General features: G+C 40.5%; 1 protein-coding gene across 1 annotated transcript in view; it reads left to right on the plus strand.

Moving 5' to 3' along the window:
- LOC138783023 (dynein axonemal heavy chain 3-like) overlaps positions 1-16,254 on the plus strand; it is an 877,176-nt gene that overhangs the window by 566,941 nt on the left and 293,981 nt on the right. Inside the window, exon 43 of the mRNA XM_069957145.1 lies at positions 11,342-11,491. Coding sequence (XP_069813246.1) covers positions 11,342-11,491 — 150 coding nt within the window. The remainder of the gene's footprint in view (positions 1-11,341; positions 11,492-16,254) is intronic.

A 16,254-nucleotide genomic window follows, 5' to 3' on the forward strand; every position in this document is an offset into this window, starting at 1 on the left:
TCTGCTCTTAAACCAAAGCAAATTTTCCCTTAAGAAATAATAGAAATGCAGACGATTGGTTCCACGCCCAAAAAATAATGATTTATTATTCTGAATATCATGTAAAACAAATGAAACAAACATTCAGAAACAGCCGAATATGTGATATTATAAGTTACTGTACAGTAATGGAGAGGATGGGAAACACAGGGGTGGACATAGACTGCAGGGAGTATAAAGGAATGAGCAGGGCAGATGTGGGCACAGTATAGCAGCACTCTCTGTCTGGGGAGAGAGGGGTTATAGCTATGAAGAGATTACCCCCACAGTCCTGTCCCCTTATGCAAGCCCCTGCCTAAAGTGGATCTGCTATGATTTGGAAGGTGAGGGAGACTTCCTAGGTCAAAGTACAGTGCTGTAGACCACGCTATGCAGACCATACTGCTCCCCCACTCGGGCTCCCACCCAGTACAGGGAGCTCTTAAACCAAAGCAATGCTCTTCAACCAAGTCATAATTTTGAAAAACTGTGAGCTCTTAAACCAAAACGCTCTTAAACCAAGTTACTCTTAAACCAAGGTACCACTGTGTACAGGGGCGTAGCTAATAACTTCTGGGCCCTGGTGCGAGAGCTGAATACTGAGACCAATATTACCTGTAATAACAGTATATAGGAAGGAAATATTACCGCCACACCACAACCATCACCACCATATTGTTACTGACCAAATCGAGTATACCAAGACCAATAAAACACAGTGCCAGAAAACAAGTAAGAAATAATACCATCACAAACTGACTAACACCACCACATACTAATAGCACTACATATTGACTAACAACGCCACATACTGACTAACACCACCACATACTGACTAACACCACCGCATACTGACTAATACCACCACCACATACTGACTAATACCACCACATACTAACTAATACCACCACCACATACTGGCTAATACCACCACATACTGACTAACACCACCACAGTGCGGATTTGATGCTGTGTTCATTCATTTAGTAAAATCTGCTGCGGACCTGCAGCAAAAATTCCGCTGCAATACGGTACGTGTGAAGCTACCCTTAATCAGTATTAGCTTCAACCAACTTACAAAATTTTGATCTCTGATATTAAGACCTTCTAAATCTGCCCTGTTACAAATTGGTGTACCCAAACTGAATCCTGATACTATATCAGTACCTAGATCCATCTTTGACACCTTACTAAACTTGAGCCCTTGTGTAGTATCCCAAAACAAATTTAAATGTGTTTGAAAAACAGATTTAAACCACATTCTTGTGTTTGGGAGTGTGGTGTCACCACTCATGCCTTTTGAGAATTGTATAACAGATTGGATGTTTTATCATTTGGCATTCTAAGGTCAGCTGGACAGCTAGTCCTCTCAGCTTTGTCATAACTGGTTTAGCACTGGACACATTTGTACACCTACCCCAAACATTCATGTAATCTGTCAGGCAGTTTTGGATTAGGTATTAGTTAAGAGTTTACTGTAATTTTCCATCAGGAAATAGTTTGAAACTAGTTTGTTAGTTACTAGTTAAAGGGGTTGTCCAGAAAAAAATCTTCTTCTTTCCAATCAACTTGTGTCAGAAAGTTATATAGATTTGTAATTTACTTCTATTGAATGTTGTTTTCTTTTTAGTCTGACACAGTGCTCTCTGCTGATATCTCTGTCTGAGACAGGAACTGTCCAGAGCAGGAGAGGTTTTTATTTCCTGCATGACATATAGTAGCTAATAAGTATGGGAAGACTTAAAGAGGATGCACCACCAGGTACATCCTCTTTAAGCTGAACAGACGGATCGAACTGCGCCATCACTGGGAAGCTGATGCCGCAGTCCGTTTTTCGGACCATGGCCTGGTTCCTGTGCACAGCACCGTTCTATCCACTGGAACCGGCCGGTGCTTAAGCACTGGAGGCCGGCCTGGCCGCCCCCAGTGGGGGGGAATTCCCCCCCCCCTGTATGACGCTGCTCCAATCATTCTAAGGGAGACGCATCATACAGGGGAGGGAATTCCCTCCCACTGGGGGCTGCCCAGCCAGCCTCCTGTGCTTGAGCACCGGCCGATTCCAGTGCATAGAACCGTTTTTCGGACCGCGGCACGGCTTCCCTGTGACGCGACGTTCTATCTGTCGGTTCAGCCTAAAGAGGATGTACCTGGTGGTACATCCTCTTTAAGATTTTTTTAATAGAAGTAAATGACAAATCTATTAAATTTTCAGGTATAACAGCTGATTTGAAAGAAAAAGATTTTCGCTGGATAACCTCTTTAAGAGAAACTGATACACTGAGTGTGTGTTTTTTTTTTTTTTTACTTTTTACCTGTAAACTTGTACTAGAGTACTATAGTTTTAGTTGAAAGCCTTCATGGACTTCCGGCAATTTAAGATGGCCTCTGTTAGGGGTATTGCAGAAACCTATGTCCAAGTACATATTAACTCCCATAGACATTTAACTCCTGAGTAATATTAAAACCAGTAGTTTCTTTTTCTATAAAACCATATTAATCAGATTTTCCAGGATTAGAGAAAAAGGGCCTGTATCAGGCATTGCAGCTCATCCCTGTACAAAAAAATATGTTAAACTGCAGTGCTAAACACACACAAAAAGTCACAGCAGCATGTGTGGACTGGTCTTTCTGAAGCTTGGAACAAACTATTTCACTGTGAATGAAATAACCATTGTGATGAAGGAAACTTTTGACTTTTGTTTGGATGTATATGTGGGGCTGAGGATCACTCCATGTGCACCTTACAGGCAGTGTGCAGACCAAATCTCTTGTTTTTTTAATGGCAGCACTAAACACAGCCTATCAACTTGACAATCTATCAACTTAACTTAAAAAAGTATAAAACAGTAGATTTTCAGTAAATTTATTATCAGGCAGTGCAGATTAACATATTGGTCTGTTATAAAATGGTCCACTTTAAAGAGAATATTTTTTTGTCACCATCCCATTTGATTAGTAACTACAACTAGCAGCCTATTAATAATATAGGTGGAAATGAATTGCTTAAAATATAACATTAAAGGCATAACATTTATAAAAAAGTCAAACTGCTTCAGGCAACAAAAAGAAAGGGAAATGAAACCTTAGAAGATTTGTTAGCGTCTGAATTAGGAAAACTGTCTTTTGGAATGAACATCAGATTTTTTTAACCCATTCACGTCAATCACACGTCTAAATACTGTACGTTCCTACAGCCACATGGAAGTAGGAATGTATACTGTATATACATTCCTGAAATGAAGGAGTCTTTAATGTATGCCGCACTGCTTCAGTGTGAGGAGCACTACACACATTAAAGTGCCACACATATTAAATACCTCTATCACCACACACATTAAATACCTCTATCTAGTCCGATCAGCAATCTTCTCATATAATCTGCCTATTATTACCGCTTAGGTAATAGGCTGTATTGCGGAATTCCAGGCGGTACTCGGGCTGTCTCCTCCTTCCCCACGGACTTGGAAGGCATCGGGAATCAAATGCTGCACATTCGAAAATGTTCGAGTTCGATTGAACCTAAGATTTCCCGATGTTCGATCATCTCTAGTCACTTACCTCCGTCCTGTCAGATCGGCCATCTATGGATAGAGTCTGCTCTCAGGCAGGCTCTATCCATAGATTGCCGATAACACAGATTTATGCTATGCTATGGCATATGCAACGGGGCGACCCTTGGCGAGGTAGTTGGTAGTGCATAGACTCCGGGTTGCCACTATGCCAGATGTTATGGAGGTTACGGTTATGGCTCGAGGGATGAGGCGGCCAGACCACGGGATCCTAACCTCACGGGGCCCCGGCAATTCTTTGTTGCCCTTAGTCAAGGCACCAATGACTAGATCAATGCCAGGGTTCAGAAGCAACGGGAGTTGTAGGTTTATTGACACTGTAAATGCTAATAGCAACAGTCTCTGGATACAACCAGGAATAGGCAGAGTCCAATACAACTGAGGAGATGGGTGGTATTGCAATAGGCCGTAATATGGTAGTGGAATATGGTTAGGAAAGATCTTTACGGAGGATGGGAGTAGTAGTTCCCTTGAGAATGATGCTGGGTATAGTGATAATGAGGAGAATACTTGCTGTTAGCGATGAGCCGAATATGGAGACTTAGGAGGTGTACCCAGATCTTGGGGATAGGCGAGAATCCTGAGAATAAGCCGGGTCTGGACTGGACTAGAATGCGTATTGGAGATAATGGACTAAGGAATACCGAGCAGCGGCCTTCTCCCTGAGGAGCAGAAAAGAAACATACCCTTCCCTCTTGAAGGTAGAGGGAGGACTGACTGACCCCAGCCAAAAGCTCGACGGCTATTGGGGTTGCTATGGCAGCCGGGGAAGTCACTTGACACTAGGCCGTTTGCACCACCACACCATGTGACCAACATATAAGAATTAATGTACATAGCAGAATACTGAGAATATAAAAAGATGAACACTGGGACAACATAAACCAACCGTTTGCAGGAACACTGCATATATATATCCATCAGGCAAATCAAACCCGGACTAGAAGTGTCAGGAACTTACTTGACTGGGATCCAGCGCCACCCTCAGCTCCCGGAGCGCGGCGCTGCCTTCCTGCTTCCTCCCAGGTGACGTCACAGATACCTGACGGTGTCCCTGGTAACAAGGGACACCGCGGGTTCGCTCACTATGGCTGCTCAGTTGTTGTTTGCGCTCAGGTTAAGTGGCAGGCGCTGCTGCCACCCAGCCTGTAGCACTACAGGTGTGTGTGGTCAGGACTCAGGAGTCAGGACCAATTGTGTTCTGGTCCGGGCTCCTCGTCCTGTATTTTAATTGCCACCTATCATTTCCTGATAGGTGGCAATTAGGCTTTTCACCCTGATCCCCCCCCCCCCGTCTACTCCTGGGATCTCTGTTCCTAACCCCTCTGTTTGCTACTCTTTGCCTGACCTCCCGCTTGACCTTTTGACCATCTGTTTTATCCCTTATTCTGTACTGTGTTGTCCGTTTGGTTCTAACCCGGCTTGTCGACTCTCCTATATTGTGTTTGTCTGTCTTGTTCTGTGTTACACTTATTAAGTGTAGGGCACGTCTTCGTGGTTGTCTGCGGCCGCCTAGGGTCCACTGTCTCGTCTTGTGTCTACCTCCCGTCCTGACAAGAAGACTGCCAACTACAGAACACTGTTAGCACATGAGGTAGGGCCTTGGTGCTGACAGATTCCCTTTAAGCCAATTATGTTAATCCCATGGGTTCAATTACCTCCAAATTGTCACACACTATATATAATTATTTTGTAGTAAAACATTATTCGTTACAACAAATATTGCATTCTTATCTACTATCTATAGCAGTCTCTAGATAAATTGTATGATAGGCCAGTGTTTTATCTGTAGAAACTAGACACGTTGACTCATAATCTATTATGTAATGCGGCAACACTATCCTAGGGTTTCACATATTCCACTAGGTTGTTAATGTTTGTAAGATCATAAATAATATAGCTTTATTCCCATCCTAAGAGACTTTTGTCTTCCAGTTTGTTCAGTGAATCACGTCTGGTGAGGCCTTACAGTTTATTTGTACAGCAATATTATGACACACAAAGGCATTAAACACATCAACAGAATGAGAGCACTACTCTAATAAGTTGTTTTTAGTATAGAAATAAGGGTGTCATTTAGTCTTCAAGTCTTACTACACAGAAAGTAAGGACACCTTTAACTACAAGAGATTATTCCCTTCCAATGAATAATAAAACAATGAAATGCAGTGATAGTTAAGTCCACAGACAATATATTCAGTAGAAATTCAGTACATTACCTTTGAAAAATGACTGAATTGTGAAGTAAAGAAATTCTTATTGTATACAGCATCTCACAAAAGCCTCACAAGCAGCTTGTGCTGGTTAACAATTTGAGCCTGACTCATATGTAATTTTCTTTAAATAAAAAGTCAGCATAAGTAATCCTTCTAAGGCTGGGTTCACACTGCGTTTTTGCAGTCCTTTAAACTTATCCATTTATTGGGGGGGGGGGGGGGAAATGGATGAAAAAAACTGATGCAATTGTGTGCATCCATTTGATCCATTATTCCATTGACTTCAATTATGGAAAAAAAAACAAAAAAGAATCAAAATGGATCAGTGTGACAGCATAAACCCAACCTTAGTTGCAGGGGCACTTCATTCAAAGGGGGACACTTATGAAGCATAAGACCAGGATGTACGCCAGGGAGAAGGCACAGATTTGCCCCTTCAGCATGGTGTATTCCTGCCGTATCCTCCTCTAGCCTGGCGGGCAAGGGGGGGAGGCACGGCTTCCTCCCACTCTGCATTTCCATGATTTAGGCCTACTTGCATGTGTAAATCATGATCCAAATCTACACCTGTGTGTGCCTGTGTGCCTCTTAGTGACTCCAGCCTGGAAAACGGGGCGGGGTCTGATTTAAGACCGGCATACTAGTATGCCAGTCTTCATAAATCCCCCCCCCCAAAAAAAAAAAAAAAAGAAAAGTGTTCTCCTGCTCATACTTAGTGTTGATCAAACTGTTCGAGTTAAGTTATCTTAGCTGTTCTGTACTGGGCTCAGCTACACCAACTCCCAACAGCTCAACCCCACTAGGAGCTGTTAGTATGATGGATTACTGCAGAGATAAGGTGGCTGGCAGGGCAGTCTTTACACACTAATGCTTGCTCTCAGAAACCCATCAGGGAGTTAGTTATTAGTCCGTTAATCATTAACTAGTTTAAAATAAATGTGCACTGCACCTGAGTAGAGCTAAGCAGAGCCAAGCAGACCCAAAATGTAAAGTTCAGATCCATGCATGGAAATCCATGTTCGTGACAAGCTGTTTTTTCTTTTTTTTAAATTGTTAAAAATATGGTGTAAGGCCATTCAACAAGATTCAAGACTGTGAAAACGCATTGCCACAGCTTTTACCTATTAGGGAAGATCATAAATTATGCTTATGGCTCCTTTATCTGTAATCAGCCATTAAGTCTGATTATAGGGATGCTATAAATCCTTACATATGCAAAAGTACTGCAGAGACACCATCACATGTTTCTCAACGTCAGTGAGCTAGCCAGACCTTCCTCCGGGAAGGAAGGACCAAGCCAAAGGCGTTCTCCAGTCAAGGAAACCACCTCAGCAAGGTATCCATCCACAGACAGCTGTTTTGGGGTATTTGCCCCTCATCAGTGTGGAGTAGGAATCTGGCCAGTGGGAGCAAAGCCTAGTAAGTGCATTCAAAAGAATGATGGTTGACCTCAGGGAGATAAACCAAAACACTGCGGAGACACCATCACGTTTTTCTCAACATCAGTCAATCTAGGAACATTGCCCCAGGGCCGGCGTCAGCACCCGGCCAACTAGGGCAAGTGCCGGGGCCCACATCACCTCTAGGGGCCCAGTCCTGTCTGTTGCTACTTTTTTTTTCTCTGTCAGGGAAAAAAAAGTGTAGTAACAGAGGGGACTAGGCCCCTAGAGGTCGCATGGGACAGTAAGGGGGGGCGTCTGTACATACTGCAGTCCCAGGCACTTGTCTCTTTGCACAAAACTTCCGAGTGGCTGCTGCAACTATGGGGGATGAACGACCTTTCAGCAGCTATGGTGGATGAAGGACCTTTCATGATGGCACTGTTCATGTGATCGGACACGTGATGGAGGGCAGGTAGGCTCTGAAAACTGTTCTGTATGTACTGGGGCTTCTAGTTTTCTGTGTACAGGCCCAGCTGTGATACTGTATATATAACAAGAACATGCTGAGACCTCTATACCAGAGGGCTCAGCATGTCTATGTTGTGTATATATATATATTCTATATATATATATATATATATATATATATATATATATATATACTGTATATCACTACAGGAGCTGTATACAAGAGAACTAAAAGCCCCAACATGTCCATGTTGTGTATATATACTATATATCACTGTAGGAGCTGTATACAAGAGAACTGAAAGCCCCAGCATGTCCATGTTAAATACACGTAGCAGGAGCTGTATACAGGAGAACTAGAGGCTCTAGTTCTCCTGTATACAACTCCTGCAGTGATTGAGATATATATATATATATATATATATATATATATATATATACACACACACACACAACATGGACATGCTGAGACCTCTAGTTCTCCTGTATACCGCTCCTGTCTGTGATATATACAACATGGACATGCTGGTGCTTCTAGTTCTCTCCTGTATATAGCTTTTGCAATGTGACACCCACAGAGATCAGGAGATACTGGAGGAGAAAGATATGCAGCAGCCGCATGTTTCTTCTGCTGCAAATCTTTCCTCGCCTGTATCTCCATGATTTGCTCCTCAAAGGGGCCCACTAAGGCTCTGTCGCCAAAGGGCCCACAAAAACCTTGAGCCGGCCCTGCATTGCCCCTGGGAAATCAATATGTAAAAGTACTGCAGTGACACCATCACTATTGAAATTGAGTGGCTAGTCCAATGAGGTTTTTTTTTTTGTACCTATAGGGCTATTTAGGGCATAATTTATTGTGCCATAATCTCTATTAATTTTTTTTAAATCCAATTTGTGCAGATGGGATGTTTTGATCACTTTTTCTAAAAAAAAATTTTAATATATGAAAAGTTGTTTGTTTTTTTGACACATTTTAACTCCTTCTAGGGGACTCTTACATGCAATCATAAAATTGTTAATGTAAGAAAAAATTCCTCTACCAATCAGGACCACAAACACCGGAGATAAGTCAAGATTTATTTTAGGACATTAGGAGACATCACACACTTTATCTGTCTAGGGGTCAAGTGAGCAGACTCCTAAATCTTTATTATTTACTCATGGCCCCATCCACAGCACATTCCTTACTTAAACAGTACATAACAAAAAAGTTAATTAATAAACCATATTATAAAAAATCAGTATAAGCCTTTAGGATACATTTTAAAACATTTTTCTAACAGCTAACACAAACCCACTATGTCACCAACCCACTATAATATGACCTTAGCTCCTGAGCTTGCTTCATAGTTACATAGCAGATAATTCCTGTGGCAGTAGATACTGGGGTAATAATGTGGAGGTTAGTGTTAGCCATTTTGTGGGATAACACTAAGCTCCAGCTCAGTAATGGATGCCATTTATCAGATGGCTTCCACTACTAAGACTGTAAAGTGCATAAAAAAGTGGTCCAGAGTCAGGCACACACTACAAAGAACTTCCATGCATGAGAAGTATATGGAACTTATGTATATAACTTATAAAACATATTACAACATAACAAAAATACATTTCTACTTTAAAAAAAATCAATTTCTTTGCTACAAGTAAATTAAATTTAATGTCCCTTAACTTAAATTTAATGTTTAACTTAAATTTAATGTCCCTTTAAATGAAATGTGTCACCTACATTTTCTTTTACTAATTAGAGTCATATACAAATGTGTTCTTTTATTCTAATCTGTTTTTCTTTTCTGATTGTTATCTCTGGGGGCTGCCATATTGCCTGGGCTGTTTTTTACAGCATTTTGTGACATGCTTTACAGTAAGACTCAACAACATAGACAACAATATACAGAGTCTGTCTACTTAAGATGAATGTGAAACATTATGCTTTGTTTACTGGGAATGATTATCGTTCAAATTTTCGCAATAACGATCGCATTTGAGCGATAATCATTCCGGGTAAACACAGCATACGACCAAGTGACGAGCCAGAAATCGTTCATTTTGATCTTTCAACATGTTATTAAATCATCTTTCATCATTAGCTTAAAATTCACAGATCGCTTTGTGTAAACAGTCTTTCAAAGATTCACCCTATGTAAAAGAGGGGCTTAAGGGATCTTAAAAACGATCGCAATAACTATTTTTTTTACAAATTTTCTTACGACTTTTCTAACGATTTATTTGTCTAAACGCTGATCGTTATAAAAACCAAATTGTTGCTTCAAAATCGTTAAAGGATCGATTGGGCAAATTATCGCTTTGTGTAAACGCAGCATTACTGAGCACGCTCTATGATCTTTAATAATTAAGGAAACAGTGGGTTTTAACATTAAGCACCAGACCAATTTTTATTTTTGCACTATTATTTTTTTCTCCTCAACTTCAAAGAGCCATAGCGCTCTTTTTTTATGCGCCATGATCGTTAGTTTTCATTGGTACTATATTTGTTTAGATGGGACGTTCTGATCACTCTTTATTAAATTTTTTTCTGTATGTGTCCAAAAATCATCAATTCTGGCACGTTTTAGCTTTTTTCGTTTACATTGTTCACCGCATGGAAACACTATTGTTATATTTTATTACATCGGACAATTACACAAGCTACAATATATAATAATATGTTTATTTATTTGTATGTGTTTGCTATAAAATGGGAGGAGGGTTTTAAACTTTAATTGGTGGAAGGGCTATGTCATATTTTCAAAAACTATTTTTTATTTTTTACACTTTTTGACAGGAGCAAAGCTGAAGCTGTCTTGTATCGATGTTATATATCTACAGGTTCATATGTCGCTGAAATGCTCTAGCGATCACTTTGCAGCAGCCTCCTCTTATCACCACAAACAGAACAGGAAGTCTCAGCTTACTGTAGTTTTAGCCCCAGAATGAAAGCTAAAATTTCAGAATTATTTTACAATATAGGTAGAAAAATGGAAAATTAAAGAGTCACTAACACTTCTTAAATACTTTTAACATAAAAAACATTATTTAAAGTATAGAAGTCATTTTCTGATTACACCTTCCCTTTAATAACCAGCATCTTAATAATGAACAATGCTATAATGTTGATCATGAATTCGTGTAAGATTGTCCATGCGTTGGTATAAAATACTATAAAGTTGAAGGTTTTATAAAAACATTTTTTCTTTAAGTGGTTATTTTACTTTCTAAGCTTTACTTTTTTTTAGTTATGTTTTCCCTCTTTCCCGGAAAACACATTTAAGTACCTGAAAACAATTATCCTTAAGGCTTACAAATTAAAACCTTTCCATGTATTGTCAGATAAGCTGAAGTCTGTTGGTTGCATTTCTTTGCGTTTGATTAATCCTACTGCCTGCTATTCACTTTTCTTGTCAGTGCTTAACAAAGGTTCTGGCTGAAATAGTTCAGGAAGCTTATTTACCTCAGAATGCCCTGCCACCTTTGATTAAATTCCATGTGGATTTATAACTATGGCTTCACAATGCTGGGTGACCTTTAAGGCACATCTGATAAAATCCAGAGGTCACAGATTGTTGAAGTTGAAACTGTTTCTAACAATGATGTAACTTGAAGGAGCCCCCACCCCTCTCTATTCCCTTTTGCTGTTAAAAGTTAACTGTAAATTAACATGAACTAAATTAATGGTTTAATTTTACAGGAGAAAGAAGAGGGTGTACGGTCCTCCACTGGGGAAACAAGCTTTTGTCTTTGTTGATGACCTAAACATGCCTGCCAAGGAGAAATATGGTGCCCAGCCTCCCATTGAACTGCTTAGGCAATGGATTGACCACGGCTACTGGTTTGACAGGTGCAATAAATATTAATTAGCGTGCTTGGCTACAGAGGAGTAATGATATACACTGTTTCTCTGAAGCGTTAAATTGTTGTATTAGTCTTTATAATTTCTCATCTGCTCAGACACAACAGGAAAACATTTTGAATTACAAGATTCTTTGCAACATAAAGAAATGGAGATTCACACATTGTAGTAAATTACAGTTCAGCAACTATTTAATACTGACTAAAAGCACCTCACTTACTTTTTCCTTCAGTTTTATTTATTTTAAGGGGCGGCTTGTGAATACTTTATCCTAGATGGCTGGTGTTAAATGCATTTACCATAGGACATACATATTATTTATATTTAAATGTGTGTTTTTAAAGATATAATTTGCCAAAAATACTCATTTTATTTGTCTGTCAATATGTATTAAAAAGAATTCAGGACATGCATGTCATAACATCCATTCATCTAATAACAGTTATTACAAAACAAATATTTTCTGGATTGAATCTAAACGGCAAGTATCTCTGCATTGTAAACAATCCTAAAGAAGATGTTTCCTTATTTTTGTTACTCCTTACTATTAATGTATACTGATTAACTAACAAATTCCAGTTAACATCAGGTTAACAATAAGTTTTTGGATTCTGTTCTCTATGATTGTATGTATGTGTTTTATGTTTATAGTAATAGTAACTTCTACCTATATCTACTGGCATACTCCCAGAAGGGCCAATGAGTTTAATGGATAAAATATAGTCTATTAGAATCTATATTCTGTCTGTCTATTTAGTCTATACTTTTTTGGCATCATGAAGAATGGATCAGATGCTATAAGTCACTGACACAACAACTAGCTGCCTAGAAGCCACAGTCATTAATGACCTTGGCACAGAGGTGGTTAAATGATTGGGATCATAATTCTATCATATGCTGTTAGCTGATGCACATGTGTACCCAATGTCACCAAGAGGTAACAAGATACCTGAGGTTTTTTTTTGTTTGTTTTTTTTAAAACTCTATATGTTTCCTGGGGTAATGTCAAAAGCTTTAACTGATCATTGGAAGTAGAACAGATCACTAGCTATGCGATTCTCTCCATGTTCCGGATAGCCCCATAGTCTTACTTTGAAAGTCAGTCTTGGCCATGTGACACATAGACTGTGCAGGTAGAATGTGCTTAGAGTGCACTTCTCCTGGCTGGTTCTAGTAATCAGTCAGGGTATGAACACTCAGATACCTACTGATCAAAACTTTTGACATGTCACTGGGACATATCAAGAGTTTTATAAAAAAAAATAAAAATAAATAATAATAATAATTGGCCTTCTTCTTAATAAATGAATTAGTATTCCAATATAATAACCATGAGCTTAGGCACAGCCAACAATGTGCATTCCATCACACTGTGTGCCTTTTTACATATAATAAAATAAATCAATTAATTGTTTACACCTGAAATATGAACAAAACAACAGTACATTAGGAGGACTCATGACATTAATTAAGTGCTGATATTTACGGAATCCTTAATTAAAATGGCTTACACCGGTGCCTGAGAGACCCTTTACAGATAATTTGTTATTGGATATTTTTATAACACTTACTTGTGCACTGAATAATGTATGCTTCAGCAGAACAACAATTATTTTCGGTTTATTTGTGAATTTTCTGAAGAAAAAAGAGACAATTAATTAGTCCTACATTCCCGTCCCATAGGCAGGTTCGTTTTTCTTTGATACTTTTTAAAATGTGTTTGTATGTCTTTTGGTTAATTAGTACTTTAATAGAGTCACATTATCTGGCTATGTTTATACTAAAGTTATCGAATGTTACTGCATTCTTGCTATAATAATTAAGGATAGGCAAATTGCTTGTAGTTTAGCACAGTGCTTTAATTTTTTTAGGCTGAAATTTCATTTAACACTCAAAGGGCAGCTTTACTAAAGGTTGATTGCCTAGCAACTAAAGGTTGATTTCCTAGCAACTATATGATTTCCTGTGTATTGACTATCATGGCTTTGAGCAGCGCAAACATTTGAAACCTTTAGACTCTTTTGAGAGTACTCAGATTCTAAGGGTAGGGGCTCTGGGTCTGACAATAAAATCACAAAAGAACTTGGGGGGAAGTTATCAACAGGGCCGTTTCTAGGTTATTTTAACTACAGGGCGAATCTTGCTAAAAGCACCCCTCCACCCCCACCCCCAAAAGAAAAAAAATAGTCATTCAGTGACTCACAGGTGACGTCTTCTTTGATCTGAGGCATCTTTTCCATTTCCTCTCCCTCTGACCCAGACCTCCATGATGATTTCTTGCAGCTACAATTCATCTCTTGTGAACCTGCCAGAAAAACATCTTAGGCTCTGCACTTTCACAACAACTTCCACTTTTTGTGTCATGTGCAGTAAAATCAGTAGGTATGTGAGTTTCCCCCCCTGTATGTAGGATCCCCTGCTGTGCTCCCATATAGTAATAATTCCCCCTGCTCTGCCATGCCCCCATATAGTAAAAATCCCCCTGTACTCTGTCCCCTTAATAGTAATCCCGCCTGTACAGTCGCCACAGTAATAATCCCACCTGTGCCGTCCCACGGTAATAATCCTGCCTGTACAGTCCCCATAGTAACAATCTCCCTGTACAGTCCCCATAGTAATAATCCCTCTGTACAGTCCCTATTGTAATAATCCCCCCTATAAAGTCCCAATAGTAATAATCCCCCTGTGCAATCCCCATAGTAATAATCCCCCAGGTGTAGTCCCTATAGTAATAATCCTCCCTGTGCTCTGCCCTATAGTAATAATCCCCCAGGTTTAGTCCCAATAGTAATAATCCCTCCGTGCAGTCCCCCCATTGTAATAATCCCCCTGTGCTTTCCCCATAGTATTAATCCCCACATGTATTGCCCCATAGTATTAATCCCCCATGTTCTGCCCCATAGTATTAACCCCCTTACATATTATGCCCCATAGTATTAATACCCCCTCCCATGTTCTGACCCATAGTATTAATCCCCCTCCCATGTTCTGCCCCATAGTATTTATCCCCCTCCCATGTTCTGCCCCATAGTACTAAACCCCCATGTTGTACCCCATAGTAACAATCCCCACCTCCCATGTTCTGCCCCATAGTATTAATCCCCCCTCCCATGCTCTGCCCCATAGTATCAGACAGCCATGTTTTGCCCCATAGTAACAATCCTCACCTCCCAAGTTCTGCCTCATAGTATTAATCCCCCCTCCCATGTTCTGCCCCTTAGTATTATTCCCCCATGTTGTACCCCATAGTAACAATCCCCCCTCTCATGTTCTTCCCCATAGTATTAATCCCCCATCCCATGTTCTCCCGCATAGTATTAATCCCCCTCCCATGTTCTGCCCCATAGTATTAACCCCCCTCCCATGTTCTGCCCCATAGTAGTAATCCCCCCTCCCATGTTCTCCCGCATAGTATTAATCCCCCTCCCATGTTCTGCCCCATAATATTAATACCCCTCCCATGTTCTGCCCCATAGTATTAATACCCCCTCCAATGTTCTGCCTCATAGCATTAATCCCCCATGTTGTGCTCCATAGTAACAATCCCCCCCATGTTCTGTTCCATAGCATTAATCTCCCTCCCATGTTCTGCCCCATAGTAACAATCCTCCTCCCATGTTCTGCTCCACAGTATTAATCCCCCCATGTTCTTCCCAATAATAATAGTGCTCCCCCTTTTCATTGCCAATCACAACACACACACACACAAAAACATTATACTCACCTTCTTGCAGACAGCGGTTCCCTCTCTCTTCTGATCTTCTCCGGCCTGCGGGGAGCAGGACCTATCCTCCAGCAGGCGCAATGACGTCAAGTCAAGGTGCCTGTTGGAAAGAGAAGAACGGGTGCGGGGGTGGCGGCCCGTCAGGTGATATGCGGCTGGCGGAGCTGCGCTCCGGCAGGGGATAGGGGCAAGGGGCGGAGCTGCGCTTCGGCAGGTGATGGGGCGGGGGATGGAGCTGTGCTTTGGCAGGCGATGGGGCAGGTGGTGAGGCGCGTGGAGAGGCAGACGATGCGGCAGGAAGGTGCAGGCGCGCGAGCTGGGTAAGGTCTGGGGAGGTGCTGGTTATCAATAATGCATTGGGGGATAGGTGCAAATTTTACTGCAACTTACGCCCCGCTTACCTACAAATTTTGCCTCTACACAGTACTTTTTCCCCCTCCTTAAAGTTTATTAGCAGCCAGCTGCCTTTGAACTCTCTGCTGCTCCAGATGCATGGAAAAGCAGGCTTTCCAGACACCCAGAGTGGCACAGAGTTGAAAGGCAGTCAGCTGTAGCCTACTGTTGCCTGGAAATATTGAAGTTGTATAAATATTCTTTTTACAATACCATGTAGATTGACTTAATTCTTATGCCTAAAAAAGACTGTACAGACCTCACTTTACTAGACCTAATTCTACTCTGGTCTATGAAAATATGGAGCATGAATCCTTGCTAGGCATAATTTGTCTTCCTAGTCTCACTGATGTACAGAAAAAAATTCTGTATTCTCTATTTGTTGAGCTCTTCTATGCAGTACAGGGTTGAGTTCTGTTTCCACAAAGTATTTTTGCAAACAAAACCAATGTATTTGCCAAAATACTGAGCAAAAAATCTGTTGGACTATAGCCCAAAAGAAAAATTGCCTGGCCAAGATGGCTTTCCAATAGAACTATTTGTATAAATACATGTATTATTTTTACAATGCTATGTAGCATTTGTTTCATATGCATGGAAAAGACTGTACAGACCTTAGTTTGTGTCATCCAAT

This window comes from Dendropsophus ebraccatus, chromosome 1, assembly GCF_027789765.1.
Source record: "Dendropsophus ebraccatus isolate aDenEbr1 chromosome 1, aDenEbr1.pat, whole genome shotgun sequence".
NCBI lineage: Eukaryota > Metazoa > Chordata > Amphibia > Anura > Hylidae > Dendropsophus > Dendropsophus ebraccatus.